Source organism: Myotis myotis, unplaced genomic scaffold, assembly GCF_014108235.1.
Source record: "Myotis myotis isolate mMyoMyo1 unplaced genomic scaffold, mMyoMyo1.p scaffold_m19_p_12, whole genome shotgun sequence".
Classification (NCBI taxonomy): Eukaryota; Metazoa; Chordata; class Mammalia; order Chiroptera; family Vespertilionidae; genus Myotis; species Myotis myotis.
This window is the reverse complement of record NW_023416316.1, coordinates 24,514,135-24,542,085: the sequence shown is the minus strand read 5'-3', so window position 1 is coordinate 24,542,085 and position 27,951 is coordinate 24,514,135. Positions and strand designations below refer to the sequence as shown.

Sequence of the window (27,951 nt, the reverse complement as noted above, 5' to 3'; positions counted from 1 at the left end):
AGGCGGCGCTGTTCCGGGATCCGGGTCCCGGCTGCCCCGCCGCCGCGGGGCGCGCCGAGCGCTGGCAGCCGCTGGTGGGCGCATGTGGGGGCGCTCGGCGTGGCGGCGCTGCCCACGGGGGCTAAGGCGCGGCCGGGAGGCGCTGCTGGTGCTGCTGGCGTTGCTGGCGCTGGTCGGGCTGGGCTCGGTGCTGAGAGCGCATCGTGGGGCCAGGGCGGCCGAGCCGAGACCCTCGCGCACCCCGCGCTCCGGCCGGCGCGACCCGGTCCTGCCGCGGCCACCGGTGCCGGAGAACGCTTTGGGCGCGCGGGGCGAGGCGGTGCGGCTGCAGCTGGAGGGCGAGGAACTGCGGCTGCAGGAGGAGAGCGTGCGGCTGCATCAGATCAACATCTACCTTAGCGACCGCATCTCGCTGCACCGCCGCCTGCCGGAGCGCTGGAACCCGCTGTGAGTCCGCAGGTGGCCGGAGGAGCCTTGCCCGCGGAGTTGGGGCGCCTCAGTTTCCGCATCTGTGGAGTGGCCTGGTGGCCGTGGGGTCTCAACATACCTGGGGGTTGCGCGTCCTATTGAGTCTTTCTCGGGACTTGGCCGTGGAAGGGTTCACATGGGGGGAGGGGCGCAAGAAAGTTTTAAAAAATGAAGACAGAAAAAATGTCAGAAATTGAGGAATCTGTTCCTATGTGGTCTCTTGGCTCTCTCCCTCTTCAGAGAGTATGTCATTCGGTCCAGAAAAGTGGGGATCGGGGCTAAGCCGACAGGTTTAAGATGAGACCCCCATTGGGTGCCCTTCCTGGGCCCCACAGCACCCTCAGTCCAGCTCTGCCAGTATCTTCCTGCCTTTGCAAAGCCAAGGACTCCTGGGGTTCAAGACAGGCTCCTTTTAGTTATGCGTGCGCCTGGGCCGTGAAGGATTCCAGCCACGTCAGAGGCTGCAATCCACCTTCCCTCTCACCTGAGCATTAGGAGGAGGAAGGCAGGTAGGAGTGGCTGGTGGGAAGGGCGCCTTCTGGCTGTGGTCGAGCCCACTCACTCCTGTGGGTGGTGCAGGCCCAGAGCCTGTGTGGTCAAAGGCCCAATTCCTACTGGAGCTGCTGGCTGGGCGCTTGGTGCCCACTGCCCAGGTTTCGAGAAGGGAACACGCTGGCAGGAGGACAGCCCTTCTGGCCTCCTCTCTCTTTTCCTCAGTTGGTGGGAATCTTCCAGTTCCCTGCTTGATCCCCTCCTTAAAGACTGAGGAAAAGAGAGCTCATAGTTAGTTGGGCAGCCTGCTGTGTGTATCAGGCACCTGCTACCCCTCCCTGAGCCTTGTCTTTCCTAATTTAAAGGCGTGGAAATAGGCCCAGAGAGGAGAGGTGACAACTAGAAAGTGGTGGAACTTGGGGGGACGTGACCCTCTTGGTTCCCTTGGCACTGATTTCTGGATTTAAGGGACCTGCTCTGTGGATCCTTGGCCAGAGAGAGAATGAATGTCTGCCCGAGGTGGCCCTACCTCTGCAAAGTTTGGATGGACTTGCACCTCCCTATTTTTTGGGATCGGTTCACGTCTAGCCTTCTGCTTTTGCCTAGGCATTTTCCCTGTTAATCTTTTGGAGAAGTTTGTTGGGATTGGTAGTAGTTCCCTCCACTTCATCCAAATGGCTGAATGCATCTTTATCTCTTTGAAACCCAAGGGTGCTCACTGAGTAACAGTTTAGGGCAGTGGTCGGCAAACTACGGCTTTCGAGCCACATGTGGCTCTTTGGCCCGAGTGTGGCTCTTCCACAAAATACCACGTGCGGGCGCACGCGTACAGTGCGATTGAAACTTCGTGGCCCATGCGCAGAAGTCTGTATTTTGTGGAAGAGCCACACTCAAGGGGCCAAAGAGCCGCATGTGGCCTGCGAGCCGCAGTTTGCTGACCACTGGTAGGGGAAGCTTTCTAGGGTTCAAACCCAGCCCATGTGAGATAAAATTCCCACTCTTTTGTTCATCAGCTCTGTGATCTTAAGCAAGCTATCTAGCTTCTCTGAGCCTGTTTCCTTAGCTGCAAAATAGGGAATGAGTAGCCCTGGCTGGTGTGCGCAGTGGGTAGAGTGTTGGCCTGGGAACCAAAGGGTCATGGGTTCAGTTCCTAGTCAAAGGCATGTACCTGGGTTGCAGGTTCATCCCCAGCCCCCTCATGCAGGAAGCACTCTCTCTCTCTCTCTCTTTCTCCCTCTCCCTCTACCTCTATCCCTCTCCCTTCCTCCCTCTCTCCCTCTCTCCCCTTCCTTCCCCCACCCTCCCTTCCACTCTCTCTCTGAAAATCCTTGGGTGAGGATTAACAACAACAACAAAAAATGGGGAATGAGTAAAAAGACCCAACCTAGGCAGTAATAAAGCACCTAACACCTGGGAACACACTGTGCACTCAGTTCTTATTAGTTTTCCTCTCTTCCCTGTTGCTAACAACTTACTCAGGAGGCCACTTCTAAGAGTCGTCTAGGGATTGGTCATAAAGTTTTTCTTTTCTGGATTCCTACTTCCTTTATTGTCTCAGTTGTGAAATCGCTTTGGGACACTGTGGATGACCTATGGGCTATGGTATCCTGTCTCCATGGTGACACAGCTGCCCTGTGTCCTATCAGGATTTGCTTATAGATCCTGCTGTGGCATTGACCCTGGGAAGTTAATCCAAACCCAGCATGATAAGGAGTCTGAATACCTCCAGCCTTTAATTCCTGCTGCAAGGCCTGTTGGGTTATTCTCGCCTAGCTGGAGAGAAAGGTATGCTTATCTCTGTTGGGCTCAGCCCCGCCAGGCCTTGAGGTATAACTTTGGTGTGGCCAATAGTGTCAGGGCCTTTCTTGGTGACTCACTTTTATAGTTCATACAGGGGTGAGGACTTAATCAGGCTCTTTAGATTTAGCCTGAGGAATGGCAGATTATGAGTTCACAGTCTGGATGGGAGATTTGGTCCCTTGGGAATCTAATTAATAAGCAGAGGGGTTGTTAAGAAGCTTGAATGTTACAGGAGGGAAGGCCCTGAGGCAGCATCCAGTCTCAACTAAGAGAAGAAGCCAAGTTAACACTCAGATCTGGGGAGAGCTGATCTAGAACCTAGATGTTTTGGGGTTTTTTTGGAATATATTTTATTGATTTTTTACAGAGAGGAAAGGAGAGGGATAGAGAGTTAGAAACATCGGATGAGAGAGAAACATTGATCAGCTGCCTCCTGCACACCTCCTACTGGGGATGTGCCCGCAACCAAGGTATATGCCCTTGACTGGAATCGAACCTGGGACCTTTCAGTTCGCAGGCCGACGATCTATCCACTGAACCAAACCAGTTAGGGCTAGATGTTTTTTTTCTGTTGTTAATCCTCACTCGAGGATGTTTTTCCATTGATTTTTAGAGAGAGTGGAAGTAGAGAAGAAGGGAGGGAGGGGGGAGAGAGAGAGAGAGAGAGAGAGAGAGAGAAAGAGAGAGAGAGAGAGAGAGAAACATTGATGTGAGAGACACATCTATTGGTTGCCTCCCACACACTCCGGGACCTAGGCCAAGGTTCAAAACTGACACCCAGGTACAGTGGGGCCTTGACTTACGAGTGTCCTGACTAACGAGTTTTTCGAGATACGAGCCATCTCTTGGCCGATTTTTTGCTTTGAGTTGTGAGCTAAAATTCGGGTTATGAGCCAGCTTCAGATACCCCACCGCTAGTTGGCGCAGCGAACATCACAGTGAATGCCACATCACGTGTCTCACTCGTTCACTTTATGATTTGACATATGACTAATTTGAGTTACAAGCTCCGTCACAGAACGAATTAAACTCGTAAGTCAAGGCCCCACTGTATGTGCCCTTCCTTGACCAGGAATAGAACCCGTGACACTTTGGTACATGAGCCTATGCTCTAACCCCTGAGCCACACCAGCCATGGTTAGAACTCAGATCTTTTATTCTCTCCTCCCTTTTGGGTGGAGTCAATTATCTGTTTTAATTATAAAAACAATAGATGTTCAAAAAATAAAAATCACCTATAAACTTACCACCCTGGGGAGAACCACTGTTAACATTTTGCTGTCATCCTTCCAGATTTTTCCAGGTTTGGAAATAGATTTTGAAAATATACATATGGGCCCTGGCCAGTTGTTCAGTGGTTAGAGCATTAGCCCGTGGACTTCAGGGGTCGGGTTCAAATTCCTTCAGGTTTGATTCCAGACTGATAGAAAAACTTAGGAGTGTTGGTTCTAATTCCTTAAAACAGCGGTTCTCAACCTGTGGGTCGAGACCCCTTTGGGGGTCAAACGACCCTTTCACAGGGGTCACCTAAGACCATCGGAAAACATATATAATTACATATTGTTTTTGTGATTAATCACTATGCTTTAATTATGTTCAATTTGTAACAATGAAAATACATCCTGCATATCAGATATTTACATTACGATTCATAACAGTAGCAAAATTACAGTTATGAAGTAGCAACGAAAATAATTTTATGGTTGGGGGTCACCACAACATGAGGAACTGTATTAAAGGGTCTCGGCATTAGGAAGGTTGAGAACCACTGCCTTAAAACTTGTTGTAGACCCCAGCTCTTCTGAGTCTAATACTTTACATGCCAGTGGATTAGAGCACAGCTTTATTTTTATTCATTATAGCACCGAATCAAGGAGGAAGAGGTGGAGGATGACAAGCAATCCTTGCATGGTGATATAGTTTAGGGTTTGCAAAACCTTTTAACAACTCCCATATCATTTGAGCATAGCCTGGAGAGGGAACTTTCACTCTGAGATGGCAGCCGGCCAAAGTGGGAAGCCAGATAGCTGGGTTTGTGGTCTTTGGAGACTTAAAAAGATTGATTTCAGAGACCATCCCCAGAACAATTAAATATAATTTTCTGTGGGTAGAGCCTAGGGCTAGGCTAAGGCTGATGTCAACTAGTGTTGAAAGCTACTGGCTGAGAGCCTAAAGATTTCTCACTCAGAAGATTAAGGGTGGGTGCTTTGGAGGGTGTGGGAGAACACCAGAAGTAGACAAAGTGGGGATTAAAAACAGACCAAGTGCAGTTGAAACTAGTGATGACATCACAGTCTTTGGAAGGTGTGTCACAAGCAAGTGATTGCTAACAATTCTGCACTCCCAATATTTGCCGAAAGTTTTCGTTTTCCTAGGTCAGAGAAGCCTTGAGATCATCACTAGAATGTCATCCTCATTTGTGTTCTGACTCATTTAGCCAGAGAGAAAAGTTGAGTGACAGTGCATTTTCATGGGCACTTGGATGAGGATGCCACACATAAGAATATACGGCGTTCTCTGCCATAGCAGAGGAGTTTGAACCACTGGTTAGGAAAGTGTCTAAATAATATACAGCTATTTGGAAGTTTAAAATGCTTGCTCTGGTTTTAGCCTTATCAATACTGTAATCAATACTAAGTTTAGGGATCAGGATTTGGGTGCTGGGATGACAGTCTCAAAATAGCTCAAATTAGGTAATTTAGCAAAAGTGTTTGTGTCTTGCAGGGATTAGCAGGAGGGAGTTGGTTAGAATTTCACTTTTTGCAGGGAGGTAGCCTGCTTGTCTATTTTGATAACATTATCTTTGGAAAAACATCACACATAGTGTGGAGATTAGACTGATGCTTCTTTTGCTTCTCCAACAAGGCTGTAAACTGCGAGATATTTTATTCTTATTAGATTCATCATGTGGCCGTCAGAGTGGCACCTTTTCTTTGAATCAGTTCTTTAAGTTTAGAGCGTGTTTAGTTTTCTCACTCACGCTGTGTAATTATGTTTGAAGTGTGTCTCTAGCATGTTGAATTTTGTGTTTGTTTTTAAATCCAGACTGACAGTCTTTGACTTTAACTAGATAGTCATGTTCATTTATATTTATTGTGCTTATTAATACTTTAGGATTTAATTATATCATCTTATTTTATGCTTTCTTTTTGTTATACTTTTTCTCTCTTAGGGTTCTTTGGGTTGAAAGTGACTGAAAACCCAATGGAAACGGACCTAAATATAAAAAAAAACATATTGACTTCTATAGTAGAAAAGTCTGGGATGAGAACTGGGTTCAGATTATTTTGGGCCCTGGATTCAGAGATTCAATTGATATCATCAGAAAATGTTGACTGGTCAGGACTGGGGCATTTGACCTTACCAGAGGACTGTGTGTATGTAAATATACGTGTGTGTGTGTGTGTGTGTGTGTGTGTGTGTGTAACCACACAGACCGAGAGTCCAGGAGGCATAGTTTCTGAAAGGGAAATCACAGTGCAATACTGTGAAGAAAGGAAGAAGGAATCTGGGCAGATAAAACACACCAGTGGACATGATGACCTCCCTGGCCTGTTCTACAAAGAATAGGAATTTTCAGTGTGATAACCTGAAACCAAAGATAAAAGCTCAGGAGGCGTTTACTGCACCCATTTCATTCGTCTCCATACACTACATAGACATGTATTGTGTTAGTGGAGATTAGAGTAGGCCCCACCCAATGTGGAGGTCAAATGGAATAATGCATGTGAAGTGCTTATACTGCCTATCACGTAGTAAGCACCTAATAACGTGCTACTGCCATTACCAGGTACAATGCAAGGCATGCTGGATACCCAGAGAAAATGAGAGTTCAGCCACTGCCCTCACAAAGCACATTGTTATACCAGAAAGTTAAGGAAAGGATGGCTTCTGTGAGTCAGCAGTGAATTTGGCTCTGAGTTTCCTTTTTAAAATTATTTATTTGCTTGTTTGTTTATTTTTTTTTAAAAATATATTTTATTGATTTTTTACAGAGAGGAAGGGAGAGAGATAGAGAGTTAGAAACATCGATGAGAGAGAAACATCGATCAGCTGCCTCCTGCACACCTCCCACTGGGGATGTGCCCGCAACCCAGGTACATGCCCTTAACCGGAATCGAACCTGGGACCTTTCAGTCCGCAGGCCGACGCTCTATCCACTGAGCCAAACCGGTTTCGGCTTGTTTGTTTATTTTTAATGATTTTAGGGAAAGAGGAAGGGAGAGGGATAGGGAGATAGAAACATCGATGAGAAACATCAATCGGCTGCCTCTTGCCCGCCCTGCACTAGGGATCAAGCCTGAAACTCGGGCTTGTGCTCTGACCAGGAATCAAACCGGTGACATCCGGTTCCTGGGTCAACGCTCAACCACTGAGCCACACTGGCTGGGCTGCTTTGAGCTTCCCTTTGTCCCCTAGTCAAAAATGGAACCCTGAGTGACTCAGAGTTGTTCTCGTCTAATTGAAGGATGCTCAGCTTTTTATCAGCCAGGCAAAGGGGAAAGTAATTTTTGTGAAAACATTCCAGAAGGGCACGTTGAGCAGTCACAAAGGAGAATGCCTGTAAGGGCTGTTTTAAAGAAAGAAGGAGAAACTGCCAGGCCCAGAGAAAAAGGAGAGGCCAGAATATGAAATTATTGTTCATTGAAGGCATTTGCTATGGGGAGCTAAAGAAATATGATCCAGCTTTTAAAAAATAATCTCTTTTGTGATTATAAGAATGATGCATATTCATTATGGAACAATTGTAGAATGCAGGAAAACATAAAAATTAAATAATCAGAAATAATCTACTGCTCAGAGATAACCATTGTTAACATTATGGCATATTTCTTACTGTTTATTGCTTATGTGTGAGCACGTGCATATACACATTGTTGTGTATAGAACTGGCATTATGCTGTATAGATTGGTACTCTGTTTTTTTTTTAATTAACAATATAATGTTGTCATTGTCTTTTATTGTTAAATATCCTCTGAAGATGTGGTTTTGGGTGGCCATATAGCGTTTCTTCATGCAGCCATGCTACGTTTTATTTAACCATTTCTTGTTGGGCATTGAAATTGTCAATAGATTTTTGATATTATAAATAATGTTGCAAAGAAAAATTTTTACCACAAGCCTCCTTTAGGACATTTCTGATTCTTGTCTTAGATGAGAAGTTCTTAGATACAGTAATATGACATCAAAGAGAAGAGGAGCATTTTAAGGCTCTGAGTGTGTGTTGCCAAAGTGGTATGCAGCGTTCTTGTGACTTAAGGGGACTCAAATAGAGAACCCACCTAGACAAGTGAGAAAAGTGGCCTTGGGCTTTGGGTTGTCACAGACCAATGGAAACACGAAAACAAAAACTCTGAGGAGGGGCTGACATCCTGTCCCAACTCTATTCGGTCCAGCAGAGCTTTTTCTGTCCTCCTGCTTATTATTATGAGAAGAATTAATTTTAATCCAGAACAGTAGGGATGTGATTTTAGACTAAAAGACAGTTCTTTAAATCGCATCAACTTGATTTTCGAAAACTTTACTCTCTCTCTCCCTAAAATTAATAAAAACATATCTTTGGGTCAGGATTAAATAAAAAAAATAAATTAATAAAAGCAGGCACATCCCTTGCTGGAAAGTTTATACTGGCTGTAGTGGGAGACCTCAGTCTCTCGCTCCATACACCTCTCCATAGGCTAAGAGCAGCTCCGTCCTCACTGCATGGCGGCTGGCTTTCCTCAGAATAGATGGTCTATGGAAGGGAACAATATGAAAATCTCACTGTCCCATGACCTGGTCTTGACCTATGTCCCCTTCACCCCATGCCCAGCACCCGCCTGGCCGGGTACACACACAGTCAACAGTCGGTTCTCCATTCCCGAAGTTGTGTTGTATTTGCAGGTGCAAAGAAAAGAAATACGATTATGATCAGTTGCCCACGACATCTATTATCATCGCATTTTATAATGAAGCCTGGTCAACTCTCCTTCGGACAGTTTACAGTGTCCTCGAGACGTCCCCAGACATCCTGCTAGAAGAAGTTATCCTTGTGGATGACTACAGTGATAGAGGTAAGCCCCTGACACGGGCTCTTGGTGGGGCCTAGCTTTCCATGGCAGTGCCTGGGAGGTGAGAGTGCGATAAGGCCTGGTTAGGACAGGCCTCCTGCGTCCCCCTGTCTGTGTCCCGCTCCTGCTCTTAGGGAGCTCAGAGCCTGGAGGAGGGACACAGATGTAATGACTGAGGGTTCTACCACATGGTGCTCCAGGAAACATGGGAAAGGGACTCACTGTGCTGGGTGCTCAGGATGGGTGGTTGGCCTTCCTGGTAGCCTCGAAGGTCGAATAGTTTGTGGACAGCAAAGGAGGAGGGAGGGTGTTTCAAGTGGAGGGCATAGATGTGGAAAGGCTGGAGGTGCAGCTCCGTGTGGATTGTGTAGGACCTGCCAGTGGTTCAGGAAGGATGGAGGGCCAGCTGCTGAGGGAGAGGCAGGGAGAAGAGGTGGAGAACGGTGCAGTGAGAACACAAGGCCGAGGAGCTGGGACTTTGTTCTAAGGGCAGGGAGAGCCAAGGCAGGGTTTTAAGCAGGAGAGCTGTTGGGGAGAATCCCTCTGGGCTGGACTGTGGAGAATGGTGTACAGAGGAGCTGGGTCAGGAGGCCCGGGGGCTGGAGGGGTGGCCCAGGCGAGAAATGGAGGCTTAGAGTCAGGTGGTGGCAGAGGAAAGGGAGGGGGGTGGGACTAGGGGTGCTCGAGTGGTGGCATCCACAGGGCCGGAGACTGGCTGAGGTGCAAGGATGACCTGTGGGCTTCTGGCATGGGTCCCCGGGTGAATGGTGGTGCCATCTTAGAGCTGGACAAGCCACCCAGGACAGGAGGAACGGGTCTGGGAGAGGAAAGGGGTGTCTGGTTTTGGATGTGTTGAGTTTGAGATCAAAAGGGGCAGCCCAGACAAAAGAACTGAAGCCAGGGAGAGGTGTTCCATGGACAGGGTGGTCAGCGTCCCTGCAGGCCTGACCAGTGACCTAGGATCCGGCCATTCACATGCAGCCCAGGGCTGGTCCTTCATTATTCAGTGAACAGTTTTTGAGTTTCTACGGTGTGCTGGGTGCTGTTCTAGGCACTGGGGATCCCTGGGCAGCAAGACGAGTCCCTGCTCACTTGTCTTTCTCTGAACCTGTTTCTCATGGGCGGATGGGTTTATCCACACCTGCCTCAGGCTTGTGGTGAGGAGGAAATGAGGTCAGGGATCTGTGCGCATGTACAGGACAGACCCTCACGTAGCAGCAGCACGGAGGAGGTACTCATCTCCATTTCCTTTTGTTCCTCCCTCCCTGTCGGTGTGGACACTGTCCTGGCTCATACTGCGTGGGCTTGAATCCACTCCAACACTTCGCAGCCATGCAGCCTTGAGCAAGGAGCTTAACCAGTTTCAACCTTGGCTTCAGCCCCTGTTTTAAAATATATTAATGTAACTCATTAACATAGATAAAATAAAATAATAATATTTCCTACCTTGTAGCGTTGTTGCAAGGGTTAAGTGAGATAAAGCAAGGTACCAGTGCCTGGTATAGTGTTAGCACTTGTTAAATGGTAACTTCTGTTTTTATGCAATACTAAACTAGAAAGTGCCGAAAATATTTCAGCAATGTCTTTATTCAGAAGCAAATAGCAGATTTAAAATGTTATCTTTAGGGCACTCACTGGATTGATGGGATTCTGTGGCAGGCAGGAGCACGGTCCGAACCCCTGCCAGCACAGCTCAGTTCCCTCAGAAATGTGCTGCAGGGCCACAGCTTCCCTTTCCCATCCTGGTATCCTGTAAAGCAGGTGAGATGCTCACTCAAGCCATAATGGAGGTGAGAGTCCTGCCTGCCTCCCCCCCCCTACCTGCACTGTCAGTCTGAGCTCCAAGAGGCTGACACCCCTTGAGGGTGTGGGAAGACAGTTCAGCAGACAGAAGATTGAAGCTGACCAAATCCACAATGAGTTCAGGAGGCCACAGGTGCACTTTTTGGGGTATTCACTGGGCACCGTCATAAGTTACCTTTGCGTGGGAAGTCATCTGCCTTGCGCCTACCATCAACTTACTTGCAGTTATATTTGGATTGAAAAACTGACGAGTGTTACCTTTTTTGTTAGTGGCAAGAATATTTTCACAAACTATGAAGCAACCTAGAACATTTTATAAAAATTTCCCCTTTCTTGATGATTGAAGACTTTGAGACAAATCCCATTTGATGTAGAGAAATTCTTTCATTTTTATTTTGCCCCAGGTGTGCCCGCCAGCCTCTACCTGACCACTGAGGAGTGTGAGTGGGGGCCTCCAGCCCTAGAGCCTGTGAATGAGGTCGGGAGTCTGGGGTCAGCACTAGCTATGGGCACATCCTTTCAACTTTTAAGGACTCATTTCCTCTTTAGAAAAAGAGGATGTTCTCCTGACAAGTTGTAGATTTCTTTAATAAAGATCAGAAGGTGCACAAGAAAGCTCTGGGGGGCAGTGTTAAGCCTGTGGACTCAAAGAGGCAGAGTCCGTGGGTTTAAATCATGGGCCCTCAGCTCATGTGCTCTGTGACCCTGACCTTGACAAGTTCCTTAGCCTCTCTGGCCTTAGTGTTCTCATCTATAAAATGGGAGTAATAGTGGTACCTACCTTGTAGGATTGTTGTGAGAATCATGTAAATCACTTAGCAATGAGCACAGTTGGCCCTCTCAGGCTAGCTGCCATTGTTATGACTACTATTACTGTGTCAACTGAAATATGCTACTGAGAAAATTTACATTAACAGAACTAACATCATATAATAAAATGTGCATCAATATAACTATAATAATATAGCTATAATAACAACATTTATATTAAAACTAGAGGCCTGATGCATGAAATTTGTGCAAGAGTAGGCCTTCCTTCCCCCGGCTGCCAGCACCAGCTTCCCTCTGGCACCTGGGATCCAGGCTTCCCTCACAGCCCTGGATTCATCCAAAAGGACTTCTGGTCTAATTAGCATATTATGCTTTTATTAGTATAGATTATTCCATATAAATTAAAAATTTATAGCATATTGCATAATTAACATAAATTAACAAATTTACATTAACACAATTTTTCAGAAAAATTGTGGTCAGATGGTTCTTGAGCTTTTTATTTTTAAATGTTCATAAGTCAAGGTGTAATGTATTTTGGGGGTAACAGTTTTATTGAGATATATCTGCATACATGTCACCCATTTTAGGCATTTGGTGATTCTGGAATTCCTCCCCGCCAGCCTCCCCTGGCCTTTGGGGTGCTTTCAGCCTTGGTTCTGGGTGAGGTGAGCATGTTCCAGGTGGCAGAGCAAAGGAGGCTTATGTCTGTTTAGTTTTCTTTTGGGGACAGGGTGGCCCTGGAAGGACCTGGCTTGGGATGTGTGTCCCTCATTGTCCCCCTTGCCTCCCCAGAGCACCTGAAGGAACGCCTGGAAAATGAGCTGTCAAAGCTGCCCAAGGTGCGCCTGATCCGCGCCAACAAGAGGGAGGGCCTGGTGCGAGCCCGGCTGCTGGGGGCTTCCGCAGCAAAGGGCCAAGTGCTGACCTTCCTGGACTGCCACTGTGAGTGCCACGAGGGGTGGCTGGAGCCACTGCTGCAGAGGTACGTGAGCCATCCGCGTGGGGAGGGCCCCAATGCTCAACAGAAGCAAAAACAGACTGATCACCACATGTGAGCGGTCACGGGGCGCCTGGGTTCAGTGGCTCCTTGGACAAGTCCTCTGTCACTGGACAGTGTCTCTCAGATGGTCCTAACCAGGAACATAGCCCATTATTTCCATGGGCTTTTGGAAATAGATGTTCTCGGTTGCCATGTCCAGTGGGTAGTGCTCCTGGCATTTTGTGAGCTGGGAACCAGGGATGCCAAACATCTGCAGTGTGTGCAACCTGCACAGCAAAGGATGGTTCTGCCCAGATGCCAGGAGTGAGTGCCTCTGTGGGCACTCTGCTACTCGTCCTGCACGTTCCATAACCATGATTCAGGGTCCACTCCAGTGCTGACTCCCCAGTTTTCTCTTTCTTGTAAAATTTAGGCTACCCATGGTTCCAACCAGCTTGATCACAAGTCACAAATTCTTGGGGTCTTTGCTAGAGACTATGCAGCATCTTTGAACCTGCCCAGCAAGTCTGCCTTGTCCCTCTCACCCCTTTTCATAATGCCCTCAATTTATTTAAAGAATTGGGCATTGGTAATACTCACTCTGCAATTTCCTGAATTTAGTGAACTCAGAAGCTTGATTCTTTGTCTCACGTAATCCATCCTGAACAGTGCGATTTTCCCCAAACTTGTAATTCTTACCTCAGTGTCATTCATAGTGTCATTCATTTCTGGTGTTATTCTAAAAACCCTTATAGCTCAAGTTTGGTGGATCTCTGTTTCTTCTCACCATTGTTTTGTGTGACTCTAATGATTTTTAGGTATCAGATTCCAGATACAAGACCCCAAAACGTAACCCAGAGAAATCTAGTGTTCACACATGGTGCATTCTCAGCTCATCTTTCCTCATGTGCTATCAGATGCAAAAAAACCACAGCCTAACAGCAAGCCAACGGATGGTTGGGCTTATAATAATGATTGTGGAGGAACTAGCTAAAGCATACGCACGCGCTGATGCCTGCAACAGAAAATCACAGTGTTTCCCACTGTGTGTAATGTTTCACAATAATAAAAGCGAAAAGAAAGGAATAGCGCTTGTTCTAGGTTCTCTGCCAGCCATCTCACGGACATCCCCATGTTAACCCTATGTGTATATACAGGGGGGGCAAAAACAAGTTTACTGTCGTGAGTACGTGAAACACAGAGGTTATTCTTGTATTATTATTTATTAATTATTGTATCGTTTTCCATACAAACAACTGTAAACCTACTTTGCCCACTCACCTTGGGCCCTGAGAGGTGAGATGACTCGGCTAATGTTCACACAGTGAATAGGATTAGAACTTACATTCTAACTCCAAAGCTGGCCCTTTGGTCTGGGGGCATCTCTGCACAGGGAGATTATTATTTCTTGACATTTTATTTTTTTTTAAATATATATATATATATATATATATATATATATATATATATATATTTTTTTTTTTTTTTTCCAAATACACTCCATTGATTTTCCACAGAGAGGAAGGGAGAGAGACAGAGAGCCAGAAACATCGATGAGAGAGAAACATCGATCAGCTGCCTCCCGCACATCCCCCACTGGGGATGTGCCCGCAACCCAGGCACATGCCCCTGACTGGAATCGAACCTGGGACCCTTCAGTCCGCAGGCTGACGCTCCATCCACTGAGCCAAACCGGCCTCGGCTAAAATATCTATTTTTAAAAATATATTTTTATTGATTTCAGAGAGGAAGGGAGAGGGAGAGAGAGATAGAAACATCCGTGATGAGAGAGAATCATTGATTGGCTGCCTCCTGCAAGCCCCCTACTGGGGATCAAGCCTGCAACCCAGGCATGTGCCCTGACCAGGAATCGAACTGTGACCTCCTGGTTCATAGGTCGACGCTCAACCACTGAGCCAAGCTTGATGTTTTATGACTAATTGTGATTAAATGAAGGAACCTTTTGCAGTCTTGAGAAATTGAAAATCTGCTTTCTCTTTAAAAAAATTACCTTTGATTTTTTTACACATCTTGACTTTCATAGTAAGAATCAGAACATTAAAACTGTGGGGTGTTTCATATTAAGGTCAGAATCCTTGCTCCCTGCTTTCCCCTAAAAAGCCCCCAAGGTGGTCACCTGCCTGACATGGCTGCAGACACCTGGAATGAGAGAAGCAGGTCTTTCTCACATGGATTTTCCTCCTTCCTAGTGGAAGGGTGAGGAGAGTCCATTCCCAGATTTCCTAATGGTCCCCCTGTACCCATCCACATGGAGAAACGGGGTGTCCTGGGTGTTTGCAGGATCCAGGAAGAGGAGTCGGCAGTGGTGTGCCCTGTGATTGATGTGATCGACTGGAACACCTTCGAGTACCTGGGGAACTCGGGAGAGCCCCAGATCGGCGGTTTCGACTGGAGGCTGGTGTTCACGTGGCACGTGGTTCCTGAGAGGGAGAGGATGCGGATGCGGTCACCTGTCGATGTCATCAGGTCAGGGGTCGACTTCTTTGAGCGAGCCTCATTGCACCTGGCTAAAATGTCAGGGAAGGCCCTTGGGAGGGATGGTTAGCTGTTGGGCCCCCCACCCTAGTTTACACACTTATCATGCACAGAGTTATGTACTTGCCTGTTGAGATGTCTGTGCTTCCCCAGGGCAGGGACTGTGGGGAATGGCTGTGCTCCCAGGCCTAGCTTAGTGCTGGGCAGAGCCTGAGCTCAGGGTACTCTTTGGAGATGCATGACTGGACTGAAGGGCTTGTGGTGGGAAAGGAGTTCAGCTAGCAGTGGTTTCCCGCTGCTTGCATGGCAATATGGATCTCATGTGCTTCTAGGTCTCCAACAATGGCTGGTGGGCTGTTTGCTGTGAGTAAGAAATATTTTGAATATCTGGGGTCTTATGATACAGGAATGGAAGTTTGGGGCGGAGAAAACCTCGAATTCTCCTTCAGGGTAAGTATTCCAGTCTTCTCTTTGGACTCATTCTTAACCTGTTTTTTTTCTCTCTCTCTCTCTTTGGGAATGATGGGATTTTATGAGGTCCTGGTACACTTTCCCTCCACGTTGGTAATTTATCCAGAAATTCTGAAAGATGATAATGGCATAAGCATCCTATAAACATGCTTGCCTTCTTGTTCAAATTTTAAAAAATATCTACTTTTAAATAGATTTGGGGTAGGAAAGGGCCTTGCAGGTCACCTGGTTCTTTGTTCTCACTACAGAGGGAAGAGCTGGAGCCCAGAGGGGGGAAGTGACTTGCTCAGGAGTGAGTGGCAGAGACTAGACTAAAACTTGGTCCCTGCCTCCTGAGTCCATGTTTTGGAGACTTGATTTGCTTAAGTGTTTACGAAGTGGCCTCTTTATGTAGCACAGCAACTTTCAAACCTGGACACATACAGAGTTGGTGGGAAAACTTATTAAAAAGGCAGATTTACAGGCACCGTCTCCAGAAAGTCAGGCTTGATGGGTTTACTGTTGGGACCGGAGATGTGCCTTTTGTAATAAGCCCATCTGCTGATTCTGCTATCCAGGACTCACAGATGAGGCCCCTTGGAGAAACCCTAAGCTTTTCAGTGGGTTTTCCAGTTAACTAACCTTGCATTGTAAGCATCAAAACCTTATGTTAATCTAAGCTTTTCAATAGAAAATTTAAATAATATTTTATATGGTTTCCTGCTTAAAAAGAGTTACCTAACGAACAAGAATTTGGCCTACCACTGAGGACTCCCCCCCCCGCCCCCTCCCCCCCCCCCCCCCGCCAATCATTGGTCATACCTTCTATGGACAGTGGGGTGTCCATAGCGATTTGCCCAGCATGAAATGGCCCCCGATAACAGTTGAGTTGTAGAGTGGCTTTTAATGGTCTTTCTGCCTTTTCCCTAGGTGTCAGGCTGCTCTGCCTGCCTCTAGAAGCTCTTCCTTTCCCCCTCCCAAACCTCTCTTCTTACTTGCTGCTTTCCTATCTTCTGTGGCTAGCAGATCAGGTAATCAGCCTGTATTTTACATCCTGAGTGAATGTGTTCCCAGCGAGGTCAGCGATGGGTCCCGTCACGCATCAAGTGCATGAGATTTAGTGCATGGACATGGGGTCTTGGGGCTTGTTTGTCTCGGGGCTGCTTTCGTACTCTGCCTGCATTTTGTGTTCTGAGGGTGCTGTGAAGTAGCCTCCTGCCCGTGGAGGGTGAGAGTGTGGCAGCGTTCGTCATGACTTCTGTGCTCGGCCTCCTGGCCGCGGGCATTAGGGACCAGCACCTCATCCCCTGCTCACCTACCGCGGCCCCTCCTCTGCTCTGTGTGCAGATCTGGCAGTGCGGCGGGATCCTGGAGACACACCCGTGTTCTCACGTGGGCCACGTTTTCCCCAAGCAAGCTCCCTACTCCCGCAAAAAGGCCCTGGCCAACAGTGTCCGTGCAGCTGAAGTGTGGATGGATGAGTTCAAAGAGCTCTACTACCACCGCAATCCCCACGCCCGCTTGGTGAGTTCCTGCCCCCTGCATTCAGCCTCGCCTCCTCTGAACAAAACCAGCTAGTCTGGCCTCTGTACCATAGTGGACCATGGCCCAGAAATAGAAAATAAATCGGGTGCTCATGTTACAGTATGGGACAGTTTTATTCCTTCACTATAATTTACAGTTGATTCTCGTTATTTGCAGTAATATGTTCTATGTAGTCACCGTAAACACTGAATTTGGGAACACTGAGCCATCACTCTTGGGGGAAATACAGGATTAGGTTCATGGAAGCCTCCAGCAGGTTGACATTTTTATCAACCGATCAATACATAACCTTGCTTTTATGTGTGTTTCATTTTATTTCATATATTGTTGGTTCATTACATGGGACTCAGAGCCAATAGTACTGTCACTTATGCATGAAAAAAGGTTATTAAGCACACAAAATTTCCCCGTCAGGCACCTCACAGCCTTCTTACGCTGAGGAGCATTCCACGGCACTTCAGCACTACGCTCAGGGGCCATTTCCAATGGTGAACTCCCCAGTGCAAAGCACAAAAATCTGAAAGATGTGACGTTGAATGGAGCATGAAAAGGGCGCTTGTTTGCAGTGTGAGAGCCTAGAACATGCACATTGGGTGACTCACAATTTTCCCTGCCCTGTGTATGTCCTCAAATGACAGAAGCCGGAGAACACTAGTTGATCTTAGGGCTACAAGCAAATTTTAACAAATAGGTCCACTGCCCTTGCACAGGCCAGCTCTGCACACCCCAGGACAGGGGCCCACTGACCCTCATTCCCATAATTAAGAGGGCTGCTTGGCTAGACAAGAAGGTCTGCTCCAAGACCTCTTTCCTGGCCACTTGATGAAAATCTCTTCTGATTCCTCACAGCAGCCCTTCAGGCGGGCTCTGAATTTTTCATTTTATAGAAATGAGGAGAAAACTGAAACTCAGAGAGAGGTTGAGTTAAGGAACTTGCTCCAGGCCTCAGAGCTGATGCGGGAAGAACTGGGCCTGGGGTGTGTACACTCTAGTGGGCCTCTCTGTGCTCTGCAGAGCCCTGTGGACCCAGCCCCTGACCTCCCTGGGCTTCTCTCTGCCTCTGGGTTCCAGGCTCATTGCTTCCTCCATCTTGCCCAAGGAAGAGAAACATCGATTAGTTTCCTCCGATTTTCCTCCAATTTGCACCCAGACCAGGGCTGGTATCGAGCCTGCAACTGAAGTATGCACCCCTAACCAGGAATCAGACCCGCAACCCTTTGGTCCATGGGCCGATGCTCTAATCACTGAGCCAAACTGGCCAGGGCAGAAAGTTCTTAACCAGTGGTTTTGTCCAGAACACTAAACTCCCACTAGTATTTATTATTGTAGCATTCTGCTTTTGCCAGCATCTATATATATAAAAGCCAAGCAACTGGAACGCCAGAGCGACTGGTCACTGTGACGAGCACTGTGGAGGCCAACCGGCCTGATTGGGGCCCCAATCGTCCCCCCCAACCTCCTGCATCCCCTCCCCTACGGCCTGGTCCCAATTGGCCCCCATCAGGGTGGGTGGCTGGACCGCACCCATGCACAAATTCATGCACTGGGCCTCTAGTAAGTATATATTTAGACTTCAATACACTGAGCACATAAGGTTTTCATTCATGATTACAGCTAGAATACTTACCTGTGTTTGAAAGTGAATTGTCAGATATGAGTAGTAAATTGGAATGTCATTGTATATGATTGTTGCTGACATTTTGCTGGTCTGTGATCACACGTTCATCATTGATTTGCTGGCCCAGGGGTCCAATGCAGCCCCAGGATTTGGCTTCCTCATCCCGCCAGCAGGTGCTTTGTGTCCTTCCTTGTGCACCTGGTTGCACCTCCCTGTAGCAAGAGCACCTGGGAATGTGATTGTGTGACAGTCTCTCCTGCTGGTGTCCTCCACTATGTCTGAGGCTGTTTTTGGTACTCTGTGCCCTGCAAAGGGCCGGTACACATTAGGTGCTCAATAAAAGCTTAGTGAATGAGTGGGCAAGAGTGGAGAGCAGGGCTTTGATAGGAAGTGCCATCACCTTCAGCGGCTCACTGTTTTGTTCTTTTCTCAGGAGCCCTTTGGGGACGTGACAGAGAGGAAGCAGCTTCGCGCCAAGCTTCAGTGTAAGGACTTCAAGTGGTTCCTGGAGACCGTGTATCCAGAACTGCATGTGCCTGAGGACAGGCCTGGCTTCTTCGGGATGGTGAGCGAGGCGGCCCGTGCTGGGCAGGGAGTCCTGGCCCCCAGGTCTGATCAACAAACCCTGGGCCAGAAAGGCCCCTTTGTGGGGACCACGGCCAGACTCCTCTCCCTTTTCATCCACTGTTCTTCCTTCTCCCTGTGAGGGTTTGGGACTCAGGTCCAGAGTGTCAGTCCTGGGGGCCATCTCGAAATGAATGAGTATAAACCTCCCATTTTATTGATGAGGAAACTGAGGCTCATTTGCTGTTTCCATATCCGAGTTTTTACCAGCACCTTGTTAACATTATTTCAAATCTCAGTGGCCAGATCAGTTAATTACTAACTCCGGGATCCACAAAGGCAGTGGTGGGGAGAGGAGAGTCACTTCTCTTATTTTAAGAAACCTAAAAGAAATGTTCTTGGGGTGAGGCCAGCTAAAATGTCTGGTGCCTTTGGCTTTCGCTAGGAATTCACTGAGATAGCAAGGGAGGTCTCCTGGCCGTGTTGGTCAGAAGTGCTGGTGTCCCCCTGAAAGTCTTTGATAAACACCAAGCAGGATATCCATGCATTAAATTCAGTTTCCTTATGAATTTATACCAGAGAGATGGTATCATGAACCCTATCCCCGAGATTCTTGAATTATCAACATTTTGCCTTTCTTGCTTTCCCTCTCCTCCACCCTCCCATATTTTTCTTTTTTCAAGGAAACCCCAGACATTGTGTCATTTTACTCCTATCCACTTCAGCACGAATCTTAGTAAAACGTGGACATCATCCTACAAAACCACAGACCGTTATCACCCCTAACCAAATGAACAACAATTTCTTGGTGTCATTTAACATCCATCCCTTATCCAGATTCCCCCAGATTTTCAAATTTCTCTTGGATTATTTGGCAAGTTCCCTTTGGGATCCAAACAAGGCCTACACATTGCATATGGTCGCTGCATCTTCTAAAGTCTCTCTAATCTAAGGCGGCTTCCTTCTTCTTCTTCTTCTTCTTCTTCTTCTTCTTCTTCTTCTTCTTCTTCTTCTTCTCCTTCTTCCTTCTTCCTTCTTCCTTCTTCCTTCTTCCTTCTCCTTCTTCCTCCTTCTTCTTCCTCCTTCTTCTTCCTCCTTCTTCTTCCTTCTTTCTTCTTCCTTCTTTCTTCTTTTTTTTTTTCTCTTTTGCTACAGCATTAGTTGCCCTAGAGAGTGGCTCACCCTTGGGATTGTCTGATTGTTTCTTTATGGTGACTTTTAAATTGTGCCTCTCCCCCATATTCTTTTTTAAAAATATATATATTTTATTGATTTTTTACAGAGAGGAAGGGAGAGGGATAGAGAGTTAGAAACATCGATGAGAGAGAAACATCGATCAGCTGCCACCTGCACACCCCCCACTGGGGATGTGCCCACAAACAAGGTATATGCCCTTGACCAGAATCGAACCTGGGACCTTTCAGTCCACAAGCCGTCGCTCTATCCACTGAGCCAAACTGGTCAGGGCCCCCATATTCTTTACAATGGAAGTGATGTCTAAAAGTGTGACTGGAGTTGGAGAAATCTCTCTGGCAAGGACCCTTCACAGGTGTGCTTTGCACCCCTATCGCGTCAGAGAGGGAGCGCGCAATGTCTGGTCCTCCTGCTGGTATGGTGAGATTGATCATAGGTTCACGGAGAGTCACGGGGACTTGTCCTGTTCCCGGCTCCTTCACACGCAAAGCGGTCTCAAGAACGCAGAAGGCTGTGCTTTCCGAGCTACTGGGCTGTGGAATCCTTCCTTCAATATGGCTGAGTCTTGTCATCAGAACAGACTAGTCAAGAGTAGACAAGGGCCAGGGCAGCAGTGGGTTCAGGGGGTTCTTTGAACTCTCCAGGAAGGAATGCAGAAAGTACTTGAGTTTTTCCCCAGAGGCTCCTGGAAGGGAGGAGGGACCATGGAACCTACCGTGGTTTTTTTTTTTTTGCTCTTAGAGCGATTAAAGGGTTTTAGAGCCAAAAGATACGTCAGAGGTGACGTTAGATAAGACACTGCTGAGTGATAGAGAGAGCACTGGACTTGGAGTCAGAGGCCCTGGATTCAAGACTCAGGTTTCTCCTCTTACTTGTTGGGGTACCTTGGGCAACATTGGCTCTTTGAATTATGCTGTTTCTAGAGCTTAGAATGGCGGCCTTGTGATCTGGGAGTGCCGAGTCTGTCCATTGGGGTGTCCTTTGCTGATGCATAATAACAGGAGCCCCTTGGTATATTGGTGAGGCGCCGATCCAGCTATGTTTGGACTAGTGCAGCAATAAGGCTGCATTAAAGAGAAATGAGGAGTATGGGCTTTCAGGTCATACAAAGTTAATCTCACTGATCCTCAGGTTTATCACCTCAAAATGGGGTTCTGATCCCCGCCTTGGTATAGGGTGGGAAAGCACGTTTAAAGTGAGAAATGTAAGGGGCTCTTACCATTGAGTCCAGTTCTTGAGGCAGGTGCTTCTCCCACTCTGTTGACCCTCCCTCAGAGCCTTGGGTGGAGTCTGTTGTGTATAAGTCTGGACCTACAGGCCCCCTGTGCGTTTTGTTTAGCTGCAGAACAAAGGACTGAAAGATTACTGCTTTGACTATAACCCTCCCAGCGAACACGACCTCACGGGACACCAGGTCCTCCTGTACCTCTGCCACGGGATGGGCCAGAACCAGGTACGTGCTGTTCTCTGTGGCCTGTTAGTCTCCTGTGGGGGGAGCTCAGTGGGAGGCTCGGTGCTCAAGGGGTCCTCGGTGTGAGCCTCTGAAGGGGAAAACGAGGGGAAATTATGTGCTTTTAAAAAATTACGTGTTCATTATTTTTTTCATCATAAAAGTAATATATACTCATTACACAGCATTTGGAAAGTATAAAAAGTAGAAGTGAACAGAGAATGACAGGACGCAGAGCAACCACCACAATGATTAAGACATATTTACTTCCCCTCTTTTTGTATGTGTTTTACATGGTTATTTCCTTATGTCTATATGCTTTCCCTCTGCATTTCCATGATCTTGATCATACGTGTGTTATTAGACATCCTTTGAGAAGACCGTTCCTACGGCCTCTGACAGGTCTTTGTGTGGCTATATTACTTTTTACTAACGGATTCCCTGCCTCCCTGATTTTTGCGATTATAGATAATCTTGCCACTAACATCTTTGGTCAGTAAAAAAGGAAGGAAAAACCCCAGCAGATCTGCATTTTGGATGACTTCCTCATCATTAGCTGTTAAGCAGAATTGCAGGTTTTGATGCCGAGTGCCACCCTGCAGAGCAGTGTTCAGGGCAGTCACCTCAGCCGGGCACCGGGGCAGACCTGAGTTAAGTGCTGTCCTTCAGGCCGGGCAGGAAGCACGTCTGGAGGGTCTAAGGACCAGGACAGGACCCCGGCCCAGGAAAGCAGATGGACCCACCAGGCTGGGGCTGGCAGAGGAGGCAGGAGAGCCGCGAAGCGTTGGTTCCAGACCTCAAAGCCCGCTGTCCTCAGAGGGGGCAGACACTGGAGACAAAGGGGTGGGATCGGGTGTTCTTCCAACCTGGAGTCCTGCAATTCCGTATGACTGTCAAGCCCCCTTATGGTCAACAGTAAACTTTCATAACTCAGCCAACTTAAGTTACTCAGGTTCTCCAGCACTTTTTAGAACAGTGCTCCTCAAAGGTGGGCCTCCGACGGCACCAGCAGCGTCCCCGAGAGCTTAGAAATGCAAACTCTCGGACCCACCCTGTCCCTCTGGAACCCCAGCCGCTTGTTTTAACCAGCTTTCTGGGAGATCCCTTTGAGAGGCAATGCCCCACGTGCCTTCAGGATAGCCACCTGTGTCCGAATCTCCCGGAAGGGCGGGGGTGGTGCATTGCCGACAGCACTTGGTAGCTTCCAAGGCACCGTTGCACTCATTGTATCTCCGAGGGAGGAGGACGCGAGGCCTGAAGGAAAGGAGAGGAAATGGCTAGTCCAGGCGCCGGAGCCCCAAGTGCTGGCACTGGGACCCACCCATTGTCTTTCCTGCTGTCCCCACCTGCATGGGGACCAGCCCGCACTCGCTATCTAACAAGCACGGGGACATGGGAGAGGCCCCTCCTTTCACACTTGCTGAGCCCCACACCACGTGCTGAAATGCTGGGGGGACACGCAGGAGGCTGACTGATCAGACAGGCTAGTGCCAGCGGGTGAGGAGAGAGCGAGGGACCCCCGTTTCTCATCCAGCAATTCCCCTTTCCTCGTCAGAGGGTAACTGACGCCTGTTGGCTGCTCCGTTTTTAGTTTTTCGAGCACACGTCCCAAAACGAAATTCGCTATAACACCCACCAGCCAGAGGCCTGCATCGCTGTGGAGGCAGGAACAGATACTCTCATCATGCACCTCTGCCAGGACACGGTCCCGGAGAACCAGAAGTTCGTCCTGCAGGAGGTGAGTGAGCGGTCGCATTCCTTCCTCGCTGCTGTCTGTGGGCTGCGGAGGGGAGCCGGGAGGCACAGGGATGCCGCCATGTATAGGAGAAGGTCGCAGTGACCCTGAGTCCCTGGCCGCACTGCTGGACCCAGGAGTCCAGTGTCAGCCGCTTTCCTTTCCCCTCACTGACAACTCCTCTCAGTCCCCTTGCTCCCCCCCGCTCCCACCTTCCACCTTGAGCTGCAGCCGGCAGAAATGGGAAGAGGACCTGCCGCAGGTGCATTAGAAGGAAATGGGGTTTAAACAAGTGAAACAGATCGCCAACGTGTAAGGATGGGAGGATAGATCGAGGTGTAAGTCACGCCTTCTCCAAGCCTCCTTTTCCTGGCTTTAAAAGTGAGGGCAGTCATAGTCTCCTCGTCTTTTTTTTTTTTTTTAATATATTTTATTGATTTTTTACAGAGAGGAAGGGAGAGAGATAGAGAGTTAGAAACATCGATGAGAGAGAAACATCGATCAGCTGCCTCCTGCACATCTCCCACCGGGGATGTGCCCGCAACCCAGGTACATGCCCTTGACCAGAATCGAACCTGGGACCTTTCAGTCCGCAGGCCGATGCTCTATCCACTGAGCCAAACCGGTTCCGGCAAAGTCTCCTCGTCTTAACTCTAGCGAGGATTAGATGTATGGCTAGGAATATTTGGAAACTAGGAAGCTCTTTCAAGTCGTTCCTGTCAGTAGAATAACCAAGAAGAGACCTCTCTGAGGGAGTTGGCTCTCCATCAGAATAGTCGTTGACTTGGACTTGGGTGTTATTTCAAGCATGAAGGTCACTAGCTCCACTATGTTCACGGTCAGCCCGTGATGCGACTCATAAATCAGTCATATCCTTTGACTCACAAAGAGAGCGCTTGAGGGAATAAAACCAAAGAAAATAATTCAGAAGAAAAATTAGTTCCCTTCGTCTCCGTGGGAAGCTGTCATTCCCAGACTGGCCCCGGGGATGGAAAGGGTCATCTAGACTGCTTATAAATAGGGTAATTCCAAGTAGGATTAGAAGTTGGAGCACTTTTTCCTGCAGACAGTGTTATGATTAGCAATGTAATTTGCAGGCTCCTTGGAAAAGCCAGGCGCCATAGTGTTGTCTACCTGATATAAAAAAATGAGGGGACATATGTCTGCAAACCCCAAGAGTCCGTGACCTTCTGCAATGCCCTCCCCCTTCTCGTCTTTCTTTCACTGGAAGCCATTGTAAGCCCTCAAAGAACAGTAATGCAAGATAGAGACTACAAAATTGGTTTGAAATGTTATCTTAAATTTCTTTTTTTTAAATTAAAAACATTTAAAAAAATTATTTCAGCGAGAGGAAGAGAGGGATAGAAACATCAATGAGTAGAGAGAATCATTGATTGGCTGCCTCTTGCACACTCCGCACTGGGGATCAAGCCCCACAGCCCGGGCTTGTGCCCTGTCCAGGAATGGAACCGTGATCTCCTGGTTCATGGGTCAACGCTCAACCACTGAGCAACACCAGCCGGACTATCTTAAAGTTCAGTGACCATTTAAGGAAAAGTCCATTCAGGAGGGTGGGAGGAGGGGTGCTTTACTTAATTCCAGGCATATCTCAGAGATATTGCGGGTTCTGTTCCAGACGACTGCAATAAAGCAAGTATTGCAATAATGCGAGTCACGTTAATTTTTTTGGTTTCCCGGTACATAAAAAAGCTATATTTACACGATACTATAGTCTCTTACGTGTGTAATAATAGCATATGTTTAAAAAACATTAATTAAAAATACTTCATTGCTAAAAGATGCTCACTATCTTCTGAGTCTTCAAAGTCATAATCATTTTGCTGGTGGAGGGTCTTACCTTCAATTTGTAAAAAATAAAGCATTATCTGCAAAGTGCAACACAAGGACGCGTAATAAAATGAGGTAGCCCTGTGTTTACTTTCGCATTATTCTAAAGGCAATTTATGAGCACTTTAAAAGGTTCTCGTGGTTAATATTTTTGAGATTCCTTTGCATCTAATTTTATTACTAAGGCTTCTCTTGCCCTGGAACAGGTTATGTCACTGTTCTGCCCATTGGTCGCCAGGCCATGATTAGGTTCCTTGAGGATGTACAGTTTACAATAGAAAGCGGGGTCAGGGGGAGAAAAACTCCAGGACCTGGGGAGAGATTTGCTGAGTTAACTCAGCAACAGTTTGGAAAAAGAAGAGAAGAGGGAGGCATTAAAGAGGATCATTGTCTTTGGGAGTTTGGGAATTGACACAGTCTGTGGAACCCACTTCCTCTCTGCTGACTGGCTCCCCTCCCTCAGCTGGTCTGTAGCTGAGCTGGGACTAAAGCCAAGTTTCCTGACTCTCCATTTAAATACATAAGAGAAGGAGATCTCCAGGGATGGAATTAGTTGACCTAAGTGGAAGAGATTCATAAAGAGTCTTTCTTTGGTCCTGACTTCCCTGAAGGAAAAGAAAAATTGTCCCGCTGAGATATAGGATCTGGCAGGTCCCAAGAGCAGCCAGCAGGTGGCACCATTGGCCCTGACAGCGGAGTCTGGGACCCGGTGAACTGCTCCTGTGAAAGGCTAGCATGACACATGCTGTACATGCCTGGCCCTCTCTCTGCACAGACGGGCCTGGATTGCCTTTCCACATGCAGACACTTACTGCTCAATAGATTTTTCTTAAATGATCAAAGTTGTCCTGAGCACAACACATTTTAAGGAAAAAGGTACTTTCTGAGAAATGCTTATCATTCTCTTGAACGTCCATGATCTTTTGTCTATGATCTTTTGTAGGATGGCTCTTTATTTCACATACAGTCCAAGAAATGTGTTCAGGCTGAGAAGAAGGCACTCAGCAACAGTTTCGTACCACTCTTACGAGACTGCACCAACTCGGAACATCAGAAATGGTTCTTTAAAGAACGCATGTCATAAAGTGTCGCTGCACCACGGAGACCACATGGAAGACGGGGCCCTGGACATAGCCCAAAAGACTTTGCTACATATAGTGATGGGCCCACCCAAAACTTGGCTGCTCTGTTTTATAAGGAAATCACTGTGCAATTTGTGAAAGCGATGTGGTAAGAATGTGAATAAGCTTTGTACTGTTTTTTGTAAACTTTAAAATTGTTCCCAAATACCTAGTTTTCAAAGGGTAATCATAAAATGTTAATTCTTGGTAGTCAGAGAATTAAAAGCCTTCAAATATTTTTCTATCAAGATCGGTTGTGCCTTTTTATTCCCTTGGCAAAAAAAAGTAAATGTTTTACTCTGGTATTTACAAGGATTTCCAGGTATGGAGATGTGTGCACGTATTGAAGTTAGACTCATGTAATGTACTTTGCATAAACTGATAATACTTCAGATGCTGGTTTTGATTTTTCTCACTGTGGACAGATGGACAATGGGAACATTCTGCTGATTCCTTCAGGGCATTGAGATAACCTCGATTTATTTAATAAAGAATGCTACTTGGTTATGTATTGTTGCCATAGACAAACCTCCCATTAACATTTATGTTAGCCAAAGAAGACTAACCAAAGCTGAAATCTCAAAGGAATAACTTGATATCCTGGGCTAATAAAAACTTCCACCACACGGGGTAGACTTCCAACAATGCATAGCTGTTGTGTGGCTGGCTACTTTTAGCAGTTACCACTAGGACTTTAAATTTTTATCACATTAGTGTGAGGGAGAAATTTGATATTCTCTATGAAATTCCATTTTCAGGCTTGTTCATTAATACTGTTTGGTCATTTAAAATCGTTTTGTGCTGCCACGGCTGCTGTGAAAGTTTCTCAGTAATTCTGGTTCATGCAAGATCTCAGATCTGCCCTAACCCGTTTGGCTCAGTGGATAGAGCATCGGCCTGTGGACTGAAGGGTCCCAGGTTCGATTCCGGCCAAGGGCATGTACCTTGGTTGCAGGCATGTCCCCAGTAGCGGATGTGCAGGAGGCAGTTGATTGATGTTTCTCTCTCATCGATGTTTCTAACTCTCTATCCCTCTCCCTTCCTCTCTGTAAAAAATCAATAAAATATATTTTTTAAACAAAAATCTCAGATCTACTTCTAAGATCTTGTCAATGTGATGAAGTCAATGCGAATGCTTTAACAAAGGGATGAGAGCATTGCAGATCTTTGTTATTACAGCCAATCAGATGTGAGAGACGAAGACGCACGTGCAGTGGATTATAAAGTCTCAACTTGTGTCTCAGGCTCTCAGGCTCTTTTTTATTCAGATTCCCCTCTCTGAGGGTTCCAGTTTAACACTTACCCAGAAACAACTCCAGCTGACCTGGCTTGGGTCAACCTGATGTCCTTTAACCACTTTGAACCTTAGTTTCTTTACCTGTAAAATGGGAATAATGAAACCAAGCTCATGGGGTAGGTGTTAGGATTAAATGACATAGAGCAGGTGATGGCTTAGCTTAGTCCCTGGCATACAGAATGGGTTCGTTGAAAACCTGTTTTCATAAGTTTGCTTTATAAAATATGAAACTTAATAAACTTCCATAGGTGATTATTCAAAAATAA

The 27,951-nt window shown here is 47.1% G+C and overlaps 1 protein-coding gene across 1 annotated transcript; it reads left to right on the top strand.

The window, feature by feature from the left end:
• On the top strand, positions 1-26,897 carry GALNT12 (polypeptide N-acetylgalactosaminyltransferase 12). Its single transcript, XM_036330234.1, has 10 exons — positions 1-447; positions 8,645-8,814; positions 12,181-12,370; positions 14,669-14,854; positions 15,196-15,313; positions 16,661-16,837; positions 18,910-19,041; positions 21,574-21,687; positions 23,276-23,422; positions 26,211-26,897. The coding sequence occupies exons 1-10, from the start codon at positions 83-85 to the stop codon at positions 26,349-26,351; spliced, it is 1,740 nt and encodes a 579-aa protein (XP_036186127.1). The 5' UTR covers positions 1-82; the 3' UTR covers positions 26,352-26,897.
• Positions 26,898-27,951: the final 1,054 nt, after the last annotated feature.

Bases quoted from the DNA above. Each gene is read 5' to 3' on its own strand.
- GALNT12 (XM_036330234.1), top strand. From the start codon at position 83: ATGTGGGGGCGCTCGGCGTGGCGGCGCTGCCCACGGGGGCTAAGGCGC. The intron at 8,815-12,180 runs GTAAGCCCCTGA...TTGCCTCCCCAG, and splicing joins GGATGACTACAGTGATAGAG to AGCACCTGAAGGAACGCCTG. The intron at 15,314-16,660 runs GTAAGTATTCCA...CTCTGTGTGCAG, and splicing joins ACCTCGAATTCTCCTTCAGG to ATCTGGCAGTGCGGCGGGAT.